At 36.0% G+C, this 18,572-nt stretch overlaps 1 protein-coding gene across 14 annotated transcripts in view; it reads left to right on the forward strand.

Moving 5' to 3' along the window:
• The window catches only part of STAU2 (staufen double-stranded RNA binding protein 2), a 305,414-nt gene that overhangs the window by 113,777 nt on the left and 173,065 nt on the right, over window positions 1-18,572 (forward strand). For all 14 annotated transcript variants that reach the window (XM_067712055.1, XM_067712049.1, XM_067712054.1 and 11 more), the window contains 2 exons: window positions 7,401-7,538; window positions 15,994-16,125. In XM_067712055.1, the coding sequence (XP_067568156.1) occupies window positions 7,401-7,538; window positions 15,994-16,125 (270 nt within the window). The remainder of the gene's footprint in view (window positions 1-7,400; window positions 7,539-15,993; window positions 16,126-18,572) is intronic.

Raw genomic sequence — 18,572 nt, forward strand, 5'->3', positions numbered from 1 at the left:
TGCAGACCACACTGCTGTATGGTGACTGCTTAGGATTTCAGGACACGGGGGTTGGATGCAGAGTCATAATCATATGAGTAATCCTCACACTGATGACAGCAGAAGCAGCCAGTAAATAGAAAGCACTCAGTGCGCCAGACATGGTCCCAGCACTTCACATGCTTTATCTCATTTAATCCCCGTAGCAGCCCTAGGAGGTCAGCGGGGCGATTTGGTTTCTGTTCTTTCAGGCATGAATACCGTGTTAAAGAGAGCACACGGCTTTTCAAGATGTTGTAACTCTTTCTTTTACTGAATCAGATTTTATTTACGTTAACCAAAAAAAAAAGCAGAGGTCAGAGGAGTGAGATGAATTAGCACTTAGCACAGAACGGTGCCTGCAGACACCCAGCGTGTGTGACGTGAATGGAGCGAGAGCTCTGCTCCCAGAGAAAGCCTTACACTGCCAGCGCATGAGCGGCTAGCTCAGCCTCGTGTATTTAGCAGACTTCTTCAGAGCATCAAGGGTGACGGAAGTGAAGTACATTTTATCTTTGATGGATTTCTTTTGTTTAGATCCTGCAGTGGTCCAATTGAAATATTTCTGTAGGTTTTAGATTTTTGTACCTTTGCTTTATTTAAAAATACATACAGACATATTTACATAAATACACAAATACCTGTATAAATAACTACATAAATACTTGTTCTTTTTACTGAATACTGTCATTACTTCACTGAGAGGCTGTAGATTATGCAATTCCTGAAATAGCATTCTACATTGTGCTGCAAGGTAGACTAAAAATAAACGCCAAATAGATCCACTCCTCATGAGTCACAGTGGTTTTGAGGACTGGCTTTCATTTATATGCTCTAACCACATGGTCAGGGAGTAGGATATGGTTGTTAAGAAAATGACCATCAGAGTCAGAAAATGACCTTGGAGTGTGAATCCTTGTGACCTGAGCAAGTTACCTAACTTTTCACTTCTCTATTTATAAAGTAGGAATAATAATTGAACTTGCTTCACAGGATTGTTATGTGTTACTTGAAATAATACATAGAATGTATTAGTCATTATTATTAAATATTTATTAACAATACAAATAATAAGTACTCAATAAATATTAGCTATTGTTATTTTGTATCTAATTCTATTCACATTTTACATGTGCATGAATGTATCCGTGGTCTGTTTTCCTAAATCTTTATACATATAAAATCTATAGCTTCTCTATGATGGAAGAACAGTGCTCTGCATCAGAATGGCAGTGCAAAACTGGTCACATTAACCTCCACCTAATCTATTAAACTAAATCTGATCTTAATAAATTAAGAATAATAAGCCTTTAGTCTAGAAAAGATCTATCACTTTTTATAGTAGAATATAAATATAACTCTTGTTACTTTTAACCGTAGCCATTAAAAGCAAGAGTATTGTTTAAATGTTATTCCACAAACGGGGGGGAGAAACGTTTTGAATTTTAAAAATAATTTGCTACTACCTCCAGTATATAAGCATGTTACTCTAGAACTTTCTTCCTATCCACCATTTAGATCTCAGCTTAAACTTGACTTCTTCAGGGATGCCTTCTCTGATCCTCCCCCAGTCCCAGATTTGGTTCGCCCCCTGCAATTTTCCTCACATACATCACACTTGGAGTTTCTTGTACCATATCTGTCTTATGTTAAAGTCTGTAGATATTCTCTGAAATGTAAGGTTATTTTGAGAAAGCAGCATGCATACAGTGAGTTGGAATCTAGAGAATTTTGAGTATGATCAGACCTTCCACTTACTGGGCCAGTAAGTGGATCTGCTTGGATGGTGTCTTGGTTTTCAGCATTTTAGTCACTTCCCTAAATGTCTTCTACATCTAGGGTCTACCATTCCTTACTATGCAATAGAAGTAGAGAAAATAGCTGTTGATGATTTACCTTGATTTTATTTAGAATAATGAAATTATCACATTGTCTCATTTGATCCTCTGTGCTGTAGATATTATCCCCATTTTACAGATGAGGTTCTTGGTGTTTAAGAAACTTCCCTAAGATCACAGAGCAGAGTCAGGTTTCAGTTCCAGTCACATCTGATGCCAGTGCCCATTTGAAACTGGTTGGTTGTGAACTCCTTTTGGATTTTAATTTACTCTACAGAGTCACCTTGTTAAAATGTAATACTGCCCTGATGGTGTCTTTGGGTTTAGATTCTGTTCTTTAATGTAGCTTCTCTTCTATAAGGTGAGGCCTCAAAGAAGGTTTTCTGATATTGGAGATAAAGTTTTCTGAATAAGACTGTCCTTACTGGTTTGTAGAATGATAATCTAAGACTTGCTATCCAAGGAATAACTTCATTTTCAAGGGTGCTAGTAGTTAATTTCAGTCAAGGGAAGAAACCAGCCATTCTTAATGTTCTCAGAACTCCGTTATTCTCTGATTGGATTTATGCATCTGGTTCTTTGTCATTGGAATCTGTATCAACAACATCTTTGGAACCTACAGACATTCTTATAAAATAGGCAAATTAAACAGGAATAAAGGCAACATACCGTTGGAAGTACATGTTTATGTGACCATCTTCATGGACATCTTCTAGTGCGAGACCCAAGAGCTTCCCTCTACCTTTTCATTGGCATTTCAATCTTAGACTTACGGGTTATTATCTGTATTTGTCTTTTCTCATCAGTCCTTCTATACTTCTATTACAATATATATTTTTTTCATTTTCTTGGTATGTAAGTAGAAACCAATATTTTATCAAAAGCTAAAATTTTCCTTTTCTTTCTTCTCCCCCTCTACCCAACTATTGCAGTATTGAAGTTCTCAGTCTTTTCCCTCTCTTACTCTCTCCTAGGCTGCTCTTCATACTTCTAGGGCTTCAATTCAGTCCTTATATAGATGATTCCCAAATATTCTTCTGTGCTCGACACTGCCTATTGGGCCTCTCACTTAATAGTTCACAGGCCCCTGAAACTCTGTCCAAAACTCATCGCGTTCCCTCCTGAACCTCTTCCTCTTCCTGCATATTCCTTATCATAGTGACGGGCATCCCCATCCAGCTGCTGAAACAGAATCCTGGGAGTCATTTTTTTTTTTTTTTTTGGCGGTACGGGCCTCTCACTGTTGTGGCCCCTCCCGTTGCGGAGCACAGGCTCCGGACGCGCAGGCTCAGCGGCCATGGCTCACGGGCCCAGCCGCTCTGCGGCATGTGGGATCTTCCCGGACCGGGGCACGAACCCGTGTCCCCTGCATCAGCAGGCGGACTCTCAACCACTGCGCCACCAGGGAAGCCCTGGGAGTCATTTTTAACATCTCTCCACCTCCTTGTATAGAGTCAATCATCAAACCCTATTGATTCCATCACTTAAATATTTCCTAAGTTGGTCCATTTCTTTCCATTCCCTGCCACCCTTTTGATCCAACTCACAGTCATGTCTTGCCAGAACTACTACAGTAGGTTTTTAATTGGCCTTCTTCCTACAAGTACTTTTGACATGAAAAGATCTTTCTAAAAGTGTTGTCTTTTAGAAATACTGATCAGATCATGTCATGCCTCTACTTAAAATCTTTTAGTAATTTCTCATTGTTCTTTGGGTAAAACCCCAAATCCCCAAAACATAATTTAAAGGACCTTGCAGGATCTGACTTAGAGGCTGTACCTGCAGCACCAAGCTAGATATGGTCGAGACTCAACAACTACAGGAAAAGCTAAGACTATATAGTGGCTCTTCTGTGAGTTTAGTGTAACATATATAAACTGTAACTTAGTGATTACCCTTGTCGCTAATACCTGTTTTAGAGTAAATTTTCACAGGTGGATATAAAGTGCTGACCATATGACATGCAAACCTTCATTTCTAGGAATAATACATGAAGAAAGTTAGTTTGCATGCAGAAAAAAATATTTGATTTGCAAAGGTTTTTTCTTTGGTTTGTTTTTAAACCTTTTAGAAGCCACTAAAAAGGCTGTACATAAACTTAAAAAAAAGCTTTTATCAAGTTTTATTCATAGACATTATCTTATATAGAGTTAAAAATAGAGTGCCTTCTAAAAGGTTTATATAGGATGTGTATGTAAGTTAAAAAGCATACTAAGTAAGAGTAAGACCTACCACCCAGCTTGAATATAGAACATTTCTCGGTAAGGTTGAAGCTATCTGTATACCCTCTTCTGTCACATCCTGATACCACCTCCCTTAGGTAACCTGCCATCATTAGTTTTGTGTTTAATATTTCCTAATCTTACAGTTTTACTACATGTTTGTTTTTCTGGAAAATGGTATTTGGTTGGTTTCTAAAATAGCTTTATTGGGGTGTAATTGACATACAGTGAACTGTACATATTTAAAGCATACTATTTGATATGATTTGATATATGTATACACTTGTGAAACCATGACCACAGTCAAGACAATGAACCTATCCATTGCTCCCCAAAGTTTCCTCATTCCCCTTTGGAATCCCCCCACCTTCAATTCCCAAGCAACCACTCTTTTTTTGACTGGCTTCATTCACTCGGTATAATAATTTAGAAATTCATCCATGTTGTTACAGCTATTAATTGTTGGTTCTGTTTTGTTGCTAAGTAGTATTACATTGAATGGATATACCATAATTTGTTTATCCATTCACTCTTTGTTGGATATTTGGGAGGCTTCTAATTTGGGGCTATTAAAAATAAAGCTGCTGTGAACATCTGTGTCTAAGTCTTCTGGGCATATGCTTTTTTTTCTCTTGGGTAAATACTTAGGAGTAGAGTGGTGTGGTCATTTAGTAGGTATACGACATTTTAAGAAACTGCCAATAGTGTTTCAAAGTGATTGAACCATTTTGTTTTCTCAGCAGCCATGCGTGAGAATTCTAGTGTCTGCACATCCTTTCTAACACATAGTATAGTTAAATTTCAGTTGTTCAAATACATGCATATTGATATCTCATTTTGGTTCAGCTTCCTCTAGTGACTAATGGTAGAGCATTTTTTTGTATATGCAGTAGCACATGAAGCTTGCTGAAGTGTTGTTCAGATCTTTTGCTCGCTTAAAAAGTTTTAAGTAATAATTTAAATAATAACAAATAATACATTTAAAATATAAATTTATTACGGAATTTTGAGAGGTCTTTATATATTCTGGGTACAAGTTTTTTTTTAATCAGATATGTGGTTTGCAAATATTTCTCCAAGCCTGTGCCTTGTCCTTTTTAAAGAACAGAAGTTACTAATTTTGACAAAGTTCAGTTTATTATCATTATTATTATTGAATGTGATTTTGGCGTTGTATCTAAGAAATTGTTACCTAACCAAACCAGAAAAATTTCCCCTATATTTTCTTCTGGAAGTTTTAGTTTTAGATATTACACTTAAGCCTATGAACCATTTTGAGTTAACTTTTGTGTGAGGTATGGATTGAAGTTTTGGTTCTTTTCTACATGTGAATATCCAATTGTTCCAGTACCGTTGGTTGAAAAGACCACCCTTTCTCCACTGAATGGCTTTCGCACCTTTGTTGACCATATATGTGTGGATGTACTTCTGGATGCTGTTCTGTTTCATTGATCTCTTTGTCTGTCTTTCTGCCAGTACCACACATACTATCTTGATTACTATAGCGTTATAATAAATCTTGAAATCAGGTAGTCTGATTCCTCCAACTTTGTTCTTTTTTCAAGGTTGTTTTGGTTATTTGTCCTTTGCATTTCCATATGAATTTTAAGTATTGGCTTATTAACTATTACCCAAAAGCACATGCTGGGGTTTTGATTGGGGTTGATAGATTGATTTTGATTGATTTGATAGATTTGATTGATAGATCAGTTTGAAGAGAATCAACATTTTAAGAATATTGCGTCTGCTGATCCATTAACATGCGTGTCTGTCCACTTACTGAGATCTTATTTAATTTCACCAGTGTTTTGTAGTTTTAATGGGCTTTATATAAATTATTTCATACTTTATACATACTTCTGTGCTTGCTTTTCTCACTTAACATGTTTTTCTTAAATTCATTCATCTTGATGTATGTAGCACTACTTAATTCATTTTCACTGTTATATGCCGTTCCATTGTATGAACATGCCATAATTTATTTTTTCTTTTATAGAAGAATGTTTAGGTTATTTCCAGTTTTTCTTTTTTTGCTATTTCAAATAATGCAGCTGTGGATATTCCCATACAAATGAGCTAGCACATTTGGGTAACAGTTTTCTAGTTGAAGAGGCTACTGAGGAGTGGGTTATTTATTGGCTTTACTAGGCGTTGCCAAATTGTGTTCCAGTTTATATTATGACCAGCACTGTGTAAGTTTTTGTTACTCCCCACCTTCACCAGTTGAGGCTGTTGGACTTCTTTTGCTAAATTGATAGGTATGAAATAGTGTCTCACTGTGGTTTTAATATGCATTTTCTGAGTCTTAATGAGATGGATTATCTTTTTATATGTTTTCTTTTCTTCTGTTAAGTATCTGTTCATCTCATTTGCCCATTTTTCTTTTATTTTTAAAAGTATTCATGTTTGGCTGCATTGGCTCTTAGTTGCGGCAGGTGGGATCTTCATTGAGGCATGCAGGATCTTTCATTGCAGTGCGTGGGCTCTTTGTTGTGGCACGTGGGCTTCTCTCTAGTTGTGGGCGTGGGCTGCTCTAGTTGTGGTGTGTGGGCTCCAGAGCGCATGGGCTCCAGAGCAAGTGGGCTCTGTAGTTTGCCGCACATGAGCTCTCTAGTTGAGGCATGCAAGCTCAGTAGTTGTGGCGTGCGGGCTTAGTTGACCCATGGCATGTGGGATCTTAATTCCCCGGCCAGGGATCGAGTGCACGTCCCCCGCGTTGGCAGGTGGATCCTTTACCACTGGACCACCAGGGAAGTCCTGCCCATTTTTATTTTAACACTTTTTTTTTTTGGCCACACCTCATGGCTTGTGGGATCTTAGTTCCCCCACCAGGGATAGAACCCAGGCCCTTGGCAGTGAAAGCAGAGTCCTAACCACTGGACCACCAGGGAGTTCCCCATTTTTATTTTAGATGGTCTTTTTCTTAATACTTTTTAGGAGTTTTAAAAAATATATTTTGGATACTGGGTGTATCTTTTTTTTAACTTACATGTATTTCAAATATCTCTTCCCAGTTCATGGCTTGTCTTCTTACATTCTTTTTGGTGTTTTTGGATGAATAGAAGTTGTGAAGCAACTCCTACTGTATTAAAGAGTTTAAAAGGATAGTTGACCAACTTATCAATAATACTTCTGAGCCCTGAATCCTATAGAAGCCTAGTTTCAGATCCGTTTTCTAATTTTCCTTTATAAATTTTCATTTATTTCAGACAGAGTTTTGGGGTGCAGGGGAGGAGGTGAGAACCATGGTTTCTTTAAGGATCTAATAACAAGTTTTAAAAGCAGGCCTTATGTTTTGAAAATTTTTCTTAAATTTTTTTAGGCTGGACCAGAATATGGTCAAGGAATGAACCCCATTAGCCGCCTGGCTCAAATTCAACAGGCCAAAAAGGAAAAGGAACCAGATTACGTTTTGCTTTCAGAAAGAGGAATGCCTCGACGTCGGGAATTTGTGATGCAGGTATTTCTAACTTTTATATTAAAAGATTTTTTTAGCTATTGAAAACATTTAGAAATCCTGAAGCTGGAATAGAGATACGGTGGAAACGAAAACTAGGAATTAATAGTAGAAGGTAATAAAACTGTTTACATTTAAAGTGTTCATTCCCTCCAGGCCCATCTACCCACTTGGTTGAAACATTCAAGTGTCAAGGACGTGTTAGAATAGATAGTATGTGTTTCTAAGGGGCTGTGAGCTCACACAGAGTTCATCACTGGGAATGCCTATCTGTAACTTAATGTGTTGCAATTTGCAGCTGGAGTCTATTAACTACTGGGAATAAAAGACAGATGGAATTAGAAACAAAATTTAGAAGGGTGGACGTAGTATGTGGAACAGGGCCAAGAGCACGGGCTTTTGGGTTATTAGATAAATTAGGAAAAGGGAGCTAGCCGGCTACCTAACTGTGGTGAGAACTGAGGAACTCGGAATTGCTGAGAGACTTAACTGCTGCGTTGTGAAGCCAAGAAAATTGAAGAATGGTTGCTGGTGTATTGGTCGATGGGTGGGGACTGAGAATGAGGGAGAAGACCTAAAATGCCCTCCTTCGTTTTAAATCCTATACCTGTCCACCTTCATTTGCCAAGTCAAGCCCCGGTATCACAGAAACTTTTCATTTTTGTTATGAAAATTTCAAAAATAGCCAAAGGTGGATATATTTGATAGTATGCTTTAAAAAATAGTATAATGGAAGAGTATAACGGCATCTTAGGGAAAATGCCCATCATCCAAAGCCAGCAATTATGATTTCTGCTGTACTGGGCTTTGGCCGTCAGCTTTTCTTTCCTCCCTTCCTCCCACCCTCCTTTCCTTCTTTTCCTGAAGTATTTTAAAGCTACTTTCTAACCACATCTCATTTTAGCCTACGTACTTAGTGTGTATCTCTAAAACATATGGAAGTTTTTCTTACCTTTTCTTACATTAGGCATGGTTCATTAGAATCATCTCACGCCCAGTCTGTGTTTAAATTCTCATTGTCCCAACTGTTTCTGTTATAATAGGCTTGTCAGAGAACCTTTTTCCAGTCAAACCTGTGGCTCTCATTTGTAATAAAACCCAGTTGCAATCAACAGATGTTAATTAAGTGCTGACCCATGGCAAACGTTCTGGACTCGAATAGTGTATCTCATGTTGATTAACTTTCATGTATGTCTAAGTTTTACCTTCCTTCCTAATTTGTAATCCCCACGTTGCTTTATCTCGCAGTACCCAATATGGCGGTATGTATGTAGCAGGACCTTCATAAACATGTGAGGTATATTTGCTGCCTGCCTGATTGAGAGCTAGTATGTTAGGCTTTTGTTGGTGATATAAACTTATGATGTAGTTACAGGTGAACCACGGTTGGGAACTTAGATATCCAGAGAGGGGGAATCTTCTGTGGTCTGTGAACACATTATTGTCTGGATGTCACTGGGACCCGCAACAGTGTGGTTCCAGTATTTTCACTTTGTTAAACATGTGCACCGGTTTTCTTTTTACATTCTTGGCTTTAAAGAATTGTAGAAAATATTCTTTGAACTCCAAAACTTGAGGGGAAAAAAAAATCCCCTACATTTTAGACCTGTGTCAGGAATAACAAGCTGGCTTTGACTTTATTAAACAATTCCTTTCCTGTGGAGTATATTGAGTACCCCTTTTGAAAGAGGAATTTAGAATATCTTAGGCGAGCTTCCATTTTATGGGTATTCATAAACATTCTAGTCAAACAGGAACATTTGGCTGTACTTCTAAATGTTTTCACACTGAATTCATATTGTTTTTTCCTTCTTCTGAAAGCCCCAGTGGATTCATTACAGTATTGCAGCAACTTCATCAAAGTAAAGGCTTTTGTATAAACTACTTAAACAATGTTATCATTCGTTATAATTGAATGTGGAAGTAAACTCTCTAAAGATAATGCGCTCATATTTATCTATCACCAGAAAATCCCCACAAACAAATGTGTGTTATAAAATGGATGTAGTTACTTGTATTGATTGCTAGGTAAAGGAAAATCTCTGATGACATTATTTGGGTATTTAGGTCCAGAGAAAATTTCTTAAAGTTTTTTTTTTTTTTTTTTGGGGGGGGAGGCATATTTTAATTTTTCAAGAGAAAATAACGATAACTAAATTGTATATCAGCACGTTCTGTTATTATGTGTCGTATGATGTTAATTTTTCTACCTGTGATTAAGATCTCCAGATTTTAAAAAATATATGTAAAGGAAATTTCATTTGTGACTCAGTGAAAGATAATTAAGTTTTTGGTAAATGCTATTTTAGAATTTTTTCGTTGGTTTTTTGAGGACTTGATTAATTAAAAATAAATTTTTTTTAAATAGTATCTTGGGTTTTTTTTTTTTTTTTTTTGTGCTGTGTGGCACGTGGGATCTTAGTTCCCTGACCAGGGATCAAACCCGTGACCCCTGCAATGGAAGCGTGGAGTCTTAACCACTGGAATGCCAGGAAGTCCAGATGACTTGATTAATTTAAATGATTTGTTTAAAGACAAAAAATCTGTCTGTCTTAAATTTATTGCGTAGCAAAATAATTGAGCTTCTTTGCAGAAAAATTAGCATTTTAATGTAAAAGTCTTACAATAGTTATAAAATTTGTGAGCTTTGTAGGAAGATGACTTTTGGAAATTTACTTACATACTTACTTGACTTTTATAATGCAGTGATTTCTTTTTTTTGAGTGACCACTGTGAGTGCTGGCAGGGAATCAAAGTCCTTTAGCACAGTGGTCTTTTTCAATAGTAACAAATAACTCTGGGGTAACCAACTACTCACAAGCTATTGAACCATGCAACTGTAAAAACTTGTGTCAGACAAGGGGTGGGTGAATGGGAAAAATGAATCTGGAAGCACCTGTTCTGGAAATAAGTCTTGAGGTGTCAGAGTAGGTCAGACGGAAAGCCAGCAGACATAGATTTAAGGTGAATGCTGTGATGGGAACCCCATGGCCCGAGAGCAGGAACCTGGAGCCAGAGGGCCTCAGGCCTGGACAGGTAAATGAGACTTAGGGATGAAGCAGCAGAAGATTTGAATGAGAATGACAAGACCTATATAGCTTGTGAAAACAGATGAAACATCTTTCGCTGCTCAGTTATCTTTTGCTGCCATTTACTTTGGCAAGTCTTGTGACCCTCAGAGCAGTAGAGGAAGCTTCTGACGTAGCTGGCCTAATCTTTTAGCTAGCATGCATTCCAGCAACAACACAGGGTCTGGTGAAGCTGGGGAACAAACCAAGCACTGGAAAAAACAACAGGTAGCAGAGGCTGGCTCTTGCCAGGGACTCAAGGACACACAAGGCCTTGATACATCGGGTCAGGTGCAGGCCAACAGATGTGGGAGGTGTGTGTGTTCACCCAGCTCCAAGGATATGCCGTGAACAGCACTAGATCAGTGCTTCTGAGTGGGGTCCATAGACTACTTGCTGATTTGTCATAATGTGGTGGTTTCTGGTTTCAGGAGAAGCAGCAATGAAATGTTTCAAAAACATTGCACAGATCTGAACTATAAGATTTGTGATAGTTGTTACAGAGATTCTATAATGAGTACATTTTCAGTGTCTCATATACTGCAAGAAGTATGTCATTTAGTTCATCTTGAGTTATACTCTGTTTAGAAAGTGCAGTTCTTTGTCATATAATTTGGACATTATTTATAATTAAGTTTTTTTTTAAGCCCTGTGTTGCATATCCCTAATTCCTTAAAAGGAGCTGGTTCACTGAAGCTTAAAAGTAGTGATGGAAATAGTAATACAAATAAAAATCTCAATAATTGTGTAAGAATAAATGGCAAACAGTACACATGTGTGGATACCAGATGGAAATCTATATGTTCTGACACAAGTGAAATAACAAATGTTATGATTACACACAAAAGCCAAAAAAGAAAAATATGTGTAGAATTATCATACATTGTATCTGAAAACTAGTTTTAGTTGTATCACATAGCCATTCATTGATAGTACCCAGTATAGGTGTCGTTGTGAAATTTTATTAAAGTGACATGAAGCTATTGAAGTTTTCTAATTTTTTTTAAACGAATTGCAGTGACATTTGATAAAACAATTCAAAATTTCAGATATAGATTGCCTGTTCAGCTTTCTTGCTCATTTTTCAGCTGTTTTTTTTAAAAAAATTGATTTAGAGGAATCTATTATATATTCTGGAAATGTGAACCTTTTGCAGTTATATGGCATTTCAAATATCTTCTCTTGTGCTGTGACTTGACTCTTCCTTTTTTAATGATACTTTTTGAGGGATAGAAGTAATTCATTTTAAGGCAGTCAAGTTTATCTCTCTTTTCCCTGATGTTAATTTTATAGTAAGTCTAGACATCCCGAAGAATAATGCCCCCACCTTGTTCTTCCTCAAAAGGATCTTGGCTGTTCTTTGCACCTTGCATTTCCATGTAAATTTTGGAATATTTTGTCAAATATTGTGAAAATATGTGTGGGATTTTGATGGAAATTTATTGAATTTATAGGTCAGTTTGAAAAAATTGATATTATAATATTGAGTCTTCAATGCATGAGAATGGCATACCTCTTTTAGGTTTATCTTAATATTTCTCAATAATGTGTATTGTTTTATGTGTAAAGATTTTAAACATCACAGATATTTGATTTTTGTTTAATAGAAATTGTATCTTTTAATATTTTTCATTTTCTACTTAATCGTTGATGGACTATACAAGGGCAGTTGGCTTTTGTATACTGTCTTTTATACAAGAACTTGTACTTTCATAAATTCTTATAGTTTACCCATACATTTTCTTGGATTTCCTCTGTAAATATTATTTCTGCAAGTAATGACAGTTTGTTCTTACACTTCTAATTCTTAAACCTTTTATTTCACTTGCCTTATTGCTATGTCCAGGGTTTGCAGTAAAATGTTAAATACTAGTAAAAATGGAGGGCATTTTTGTCTTGTTTCTAATTTCAGAACTTCAACATTAAGTATAATGTTTGCTGAGGTTTGAGTTCTCTTCCTTCCCTAGTTGCTAAGAATTTTTATCATGAATGAATGTTGAGTTTTAGCAAATGCTTTTGCTTCATTTATTAGGGTGATCATATGATTTGTCTCCTCAACTGATTAATATAGCAGATTCCATTGATTTTGTTTGAGTTTCGAATGTTAGACTTATCTTGCATTTTTGGAATAAACCTAACTTAGTCACAATTTTTCTTCTTTTTAATATTGCTTTGTTCAATGTACTATTATATGGTTTAAACTAGCATTTATGTTCATGAGTGAAACTGGTCTGTAAAATTTTTTTCTTATACTTGTTGGATTTTGGAACCAAAGTGATGCCTCACTGAATAATTGGGGACTTGATTCCTCTTTTTTTATTCTTGGATGAATTTTTGTAAGATTAGCATTATTCTTCCTTAAATGTTGAGTGGAACTTGCTGGAGAAGCTCTCAGAAGTTTTCTTTGTGGAAAAGTTTTTAATTGTGGTTTTAATTTCTTTAGTAGTTATAGATCTATATAGCTAAGAGTTTATTCTCTGCCAGTTTTGGTAATTTGTATTGTCTAGGAATTTTTCCATTTTATGTAAATAGTCAAAAAATGTTAGCTGAAATATTCAGTATCCTTTATTATTTTGTAATGCTACAGAAGCTATAGTAATCTCCCATTTTCATTCTTATTTGTGTCTTATTTTTTCGTGATCAGTATTACCTTTGGTTTATCATTTTATTAGTCTTTTCAGGGAACCAACTTTAAGCTTTTTGAACTTCTCTGTTGTACTTTGTTTTATATTTCCTTAATTTCTGCTCTTGTCTCTATTTTTCTATTTTCTTTGGGTTTATTTTGCTGTTAATCACTTCTTGAGATGGATGGTTAGCTTATTACTTTTCTGCCTTTCTCTAAGCTTTTTTTTTTTGCGGTACGCGGGCCTCTCACTGTTGTGGCCCCTCCCGTTGCGGAGCACAGGCTCCAGACGCGCAGGCTCAGTGGCCATGGTTCACGGGCCCAGCCGCTCCGCGGCATGTGGGATCTTCCCAGACCGGGGCACGAACCCGTGTCCCCTGCATCGGCAGGTGGACTCTCAACCACTGCGCCACCAGGGAAGCCCTCTCTAAGCTTTTATGGCTTATTTATTTTCTTCTAGACACTCTTTTAGCTACATCCTTCAAGTTTTGATATATTGTATTTCCATTATTATTAAAATATTTTCTAATTTCCGGTGAGATTTCTTCTTTGCCCATAGATTATTTAGATTGTTTAATTTCCAAAATTGTGATTATCTTCTTGTCTGCTTCTCTCACTTACTGAGAACAACATATAAAAACAAATTCCACTCTCATTGTGTATTTTCTATTTCTCCTTGTAATTCTTTCCTTTTTTGTTTTCTAATTTACTTTTTATATTTGTATTATCTCAGTACATGCAAGTCTAAAAAATCATTACCCAACTCAGGAAATGTACACGGGGATATAAAATGACTGATGTATATTTAAATATGTTGATGTACATATATACATGTGTACATCAAGTGTTCACAAAAGGTAACTGTGGAATAGTTCTAATGATAAAAAGCTACCATTTATTGAGCAGTTATACTCACATACTGTAACATACACTGTAGTTTACATACATTTTTGTGTTTAATTTTCAAAGCAACACTATTAGGTCATTGTATTATCCCTCTTTTACTGATGAAAAAACTGAGGCTTAGAGATAGTAAATAATTTGAATCAGTTCATGCAGCTAGGAAGTAGTAGAGTTGGATTTCAACTAAATCTGACTTGGAAGTCTTTGTTCTTAACCACAGTATTGTACTAACCTTTATATATTAATTGTCTTCAGGAACTATTTAATGTAAACCTTTGTAAACGATATCATTTTTAAAATTTATTTTTTGGATTAAAGACTTTTATTGACGTATAGTTATTGTACAATATTATGTAAGTTACGGGTGTACAATACAATAATTCACAATTTTAGTTATTATAGAGTATTGGCTATATTCCCTGTGTTGTACAGTATGTCCTTGTAGCTTATTTTATACATAGTAGCTTGTACATCTTAATCTCCTACCCCTATATTGCCTCTCCCCTCCTCCCTCTCCCCCCTAGTTTGTTTTCTGTAAGTCTGTTTCTTTTTTTGTTATATTTACTAGTTGTATTTTTTAGATTCCACATATATGTGACATCATACAGTATTTGTATTTCTCTGTCTGGCTTATTTCACTTAGCATAATACCCTCCAAGTCCATCTAAGTTGTTTCAAATGGCAGAATTTCATTCTTTTTATGGCTGAGTAGTATTCCATTGTGTGTATATACCACATCTTCTTTATCCATTCATCTGTTGATGGACCCTTAGGTTGCTTCCATATCTTGGCAGTTGTAAACAATGCTACTATGAACATTGGGGTACATGTATCTTTTTGAATTAGTGTTTTTGTTTTTTTCGGATATATACTCAGGAGTGGAATTGCTGGGACATATGGTAGTTCTTTTTTTTTTTTAAATAATTTTTATTGGAGTATAGTTGATTTACAATGTTGTGTTAGTTTTAGGGTACAGCAAAGTGAATCAGTTATACATATACATATATTCGTTCTTTTTTAGGTTCTTTTCCCATATAGGTCATTACAGAGTTTTGAGTAGAGTTCCCTGTGCTATACAGTAGGTCCTTATTAGTTATCTATTTTTTGTATAGTAGTGTGTATATCTCAATCCTAGTCTCCCAATTTATCCCTCTCCCCCATTCTGTTTTTAGTTTTTTTGAGAAACCTCCACACTGTTTTCCACAGCGGCTGCACCAATTTACATTCCCACCAACAGTGCAGGAGGGTTCCCTTTTTTCCACATCCTCGCCAACATTAGTTATTTGTGTTCTTTTTGATGATAGCCATTCTGACGGGTGTGAGGTGATAGCTCATTGTGGTTTTGATTTGCATTTCCCCCATGATTAGCGATATTGAGCATCTTTTCATTTGCCTCTTGGCCATCTCCACGTCCTCTTTGGAGAAATGTCTATTCAGGTCCTCTGCCCATTTTATATTATTTTAAGTGGCAGCAGCATGAATTTCAGCCTTTTCAGTTTATTAAGAATACTAAATGTAGTCGTAATCAACTCTCTACAATGCGAATTTTATTTTTATGCTTATATCAATTATACAAGTTTATTGTTTAAAAATCAAATAATATAGAAATATGTAAGGAACTAAAAATCTTCTAAGATTCTGTCATCCTGAGATAACCCCCACTGACATTTTGAGGACCATGTTTCCATACTTTTCTCCATGTATATATTCATATATATTTTACATAAAAGGGATCTTAATTGCCAATTTTATTATCGACTGAACTTTATATTTTTGAATGCTAGAGAGCAGAACACATTGCTTTATGGTGTTAAGGTTTGTTACCAAAGCAGCTATCATTAATTTCTTACTTTAATCTTACCAGGTCAAGGTAGGCAATGAAGTTGCTACTGGAACAGGACCTAATAAAAAAATAGCCAAAAAAAATGCTGCAGAAGCAATGCTGTTACAGCTTGGTTATAAAGCATCCACTAGTCTTCAAGATCAACTTGACAAGGTGAGAGTTAAATTTACATGGACAAGTTCTATCCTGTCAGGGTACAAAAGTGATGAGCAAATTCTGTCCCAGTGTTCCTTGACTCTAAGTACTGTCTTAACTGGTGTTAAAGTAGATGTCAAGTTTTAACTTTTCTAAGGTGGTACTCTATCTTCATTTCTTTAAAGATAGATTCTCCAGGTATAAAATAACAGCTGTTTAGGGTTCAAGATAAAATATTATAATCTTACAATTAGAAAATACTAAAAGTTCATTGTATCATTATACATATCTTATATAATACCAATGTAATAATTTTTAGCTTACTGACTGATGATTTTTGCCTTATGTACACAGTTTTAATTCGTGCTTTTTTAAGAATAGAGGTTGTTAGCCTTTATTTCTGGAATACAGCTGAAAACACTAGAAATAAAGATCCTGATTACACCTTTAGGGCAGGAGCTATATAGGACAGACACTCTATAAACTAATTTTTCTGTTTACTTTAAATTAAGGGTAAACTCAGAGGGTGTTTATTTTCTGCCAAGACTTGTGTTCGTGGTCCCCTATTTCTTCTGCAGCAGGTAATGACATCATTAACACCTACCTCTGTTGTAAGAGAAGCTGAGAACCTTGAATTCAGGACTTGGCAGATAACTAGGCAGGAACTGGCTTCATTTCACTTTGTATTAAATTATCATTTTATCTATACATATGTATAAATTATTTTTATTAAATATTTTATTTGTATGAACATTCACAAAACAGGCATAATAATTATTTCTATCATAAACAATATGCTTTTTTCCATGCCATTTTCTCACATAAGGATTCTGTTTCAGGGATATTTTCAGTTTCTGTAGGAACACCTTTCTGAAGGCTAGAGTAGAAATGATATCATCTGTTAAAAAATATTTAGATATGCTTTTCTTTTTAAGGTACTGTGAATATCTAGGAAGTTATTTTGAGTGATTAAAAATTATTTGTCTGTGTGATATCACTGGAGATTTCAATTCTGTTTTTATAACCTGGCTAATGAATGCTTTTTCTTCTTTTAAAAGTATTTGTAACATGAAACCTAACGTGTTCAAGTTTCTATAGTTCCTATATTGTGTATATGTTGTTTTAACTTAACACATTTATATTGACTTAAAATTGATAGGTGATTTATAAAAATATGTCAAAATAAATCTCATAGACATTTATTTGTAAGTTACGTGAAAATAAAATAGAACAAAAAACTGGCATTAATTTCATTAATTTGAAAAACGTTTTTTGCTTACCCACTGTGTTATTAGTTAGGGTTCTCCAGAGGAACAGAGCCCAACAGAGAGAGAGAGAGAGAGAGAGAGAGAGTGTGTGTGTGTGTGTGTGTGTGTGTATGTGTGTGCGTGTGCGTGTGTGTATCACACAGAGATTTTTTTAAGGAATTGGCCCATGCAATTTTGGAGGCTTGGCTAGTCCAAAATTTGCTGGGGAGGCTGGCAGGCTGGAGACTCAGGAAAGAGCTGCAGAGTCCAGAGGCGATTGGCTAGAGAGCTGCCTCTGGCTCCAGGGAAGGTCAGCCTTTTTCTAGGCAGGACTTCAACTGTCGAGGCCCACCCACATTATAGAGAGCCATGTGCTTTACTCAAAGTTCAGTGATTTAAATGTAAATCTCTTCCAAAAACACCCTCACAGAAACACCCAGAATAACATTTGACCAAATGTCTGAGAACTGTAGCCCAGACAAGTTGACACATAAAATTAACCACCACCCCCACTAAATGCCAAACACTTAAAATTGAAGATAACGGGATGACTGGAATTTTGTCCCTGCACGCAAGAACTGACCAGTAAGTGTTAGGGGTGAGGAGCTTTAATCATATGACAAAAATTATAGTATAATTAAAATTCTAGATATGTGAAGATGAATCTGGAAAGTCAGGAATAGCCGAGACCACTGTTTTTATGTGAAGTAAAAGCTTTTGAATTATTAATTTGAGATTTGAACTTGAAAGTGACATGATCTGGTTTGCTTTCTTCAAAAGACAGTCCTGTAAGTAATGTAGTGAATGGATTTGGGCAGGACAGGACTGAAGGCAGGGAGGCCCGTGCTAGCAGAATTGTTCAGGTGAAAGATGCTGAGAATCTGAACTAAGGCAGTGGTGGTAGAGAGGAGAGGGGAAAGACACCAGCAGTCCTTCTGAGGTGTACATGATGAGATCTCAGTAGCAGATAATGTGCGTGGGGGTACAGGAAGAAGGAGGAGGAAAGAATACCTGCAAAAGGGGCAGTAGAGAATGATTTTAAAAAGGTGGCAGTCGTGTGCTGCAGAGATCGAATAAGAGAAGGAGTGAATATGATGACTTGTCAAAAAGAAGATCTTTGGAGAATGTAGCAAAAGCAATTAAAAAAAAACCCCTGTAAAAGCAGTTTTTAAAAAGTTGGCTTTTAAAAAAAAATAAGCAAGATATGTACATGATTTT

The sequence above is a fragment of the Pseudorca crassidens genome, chromosome 17 (genome assembly GCF_039906515.1).
Source record: "Pseudorca crassidens isolate mPseCra1 chromosome 17, mPseCra1.hap1, whole genome shotgun sequence".
Lineage (NCBI taxonomy): Eukaryota > Metazoa > Chordata > Mammalia > Artiodactyla > Delphinidae > Pseudorca > Pseudorca crassidens.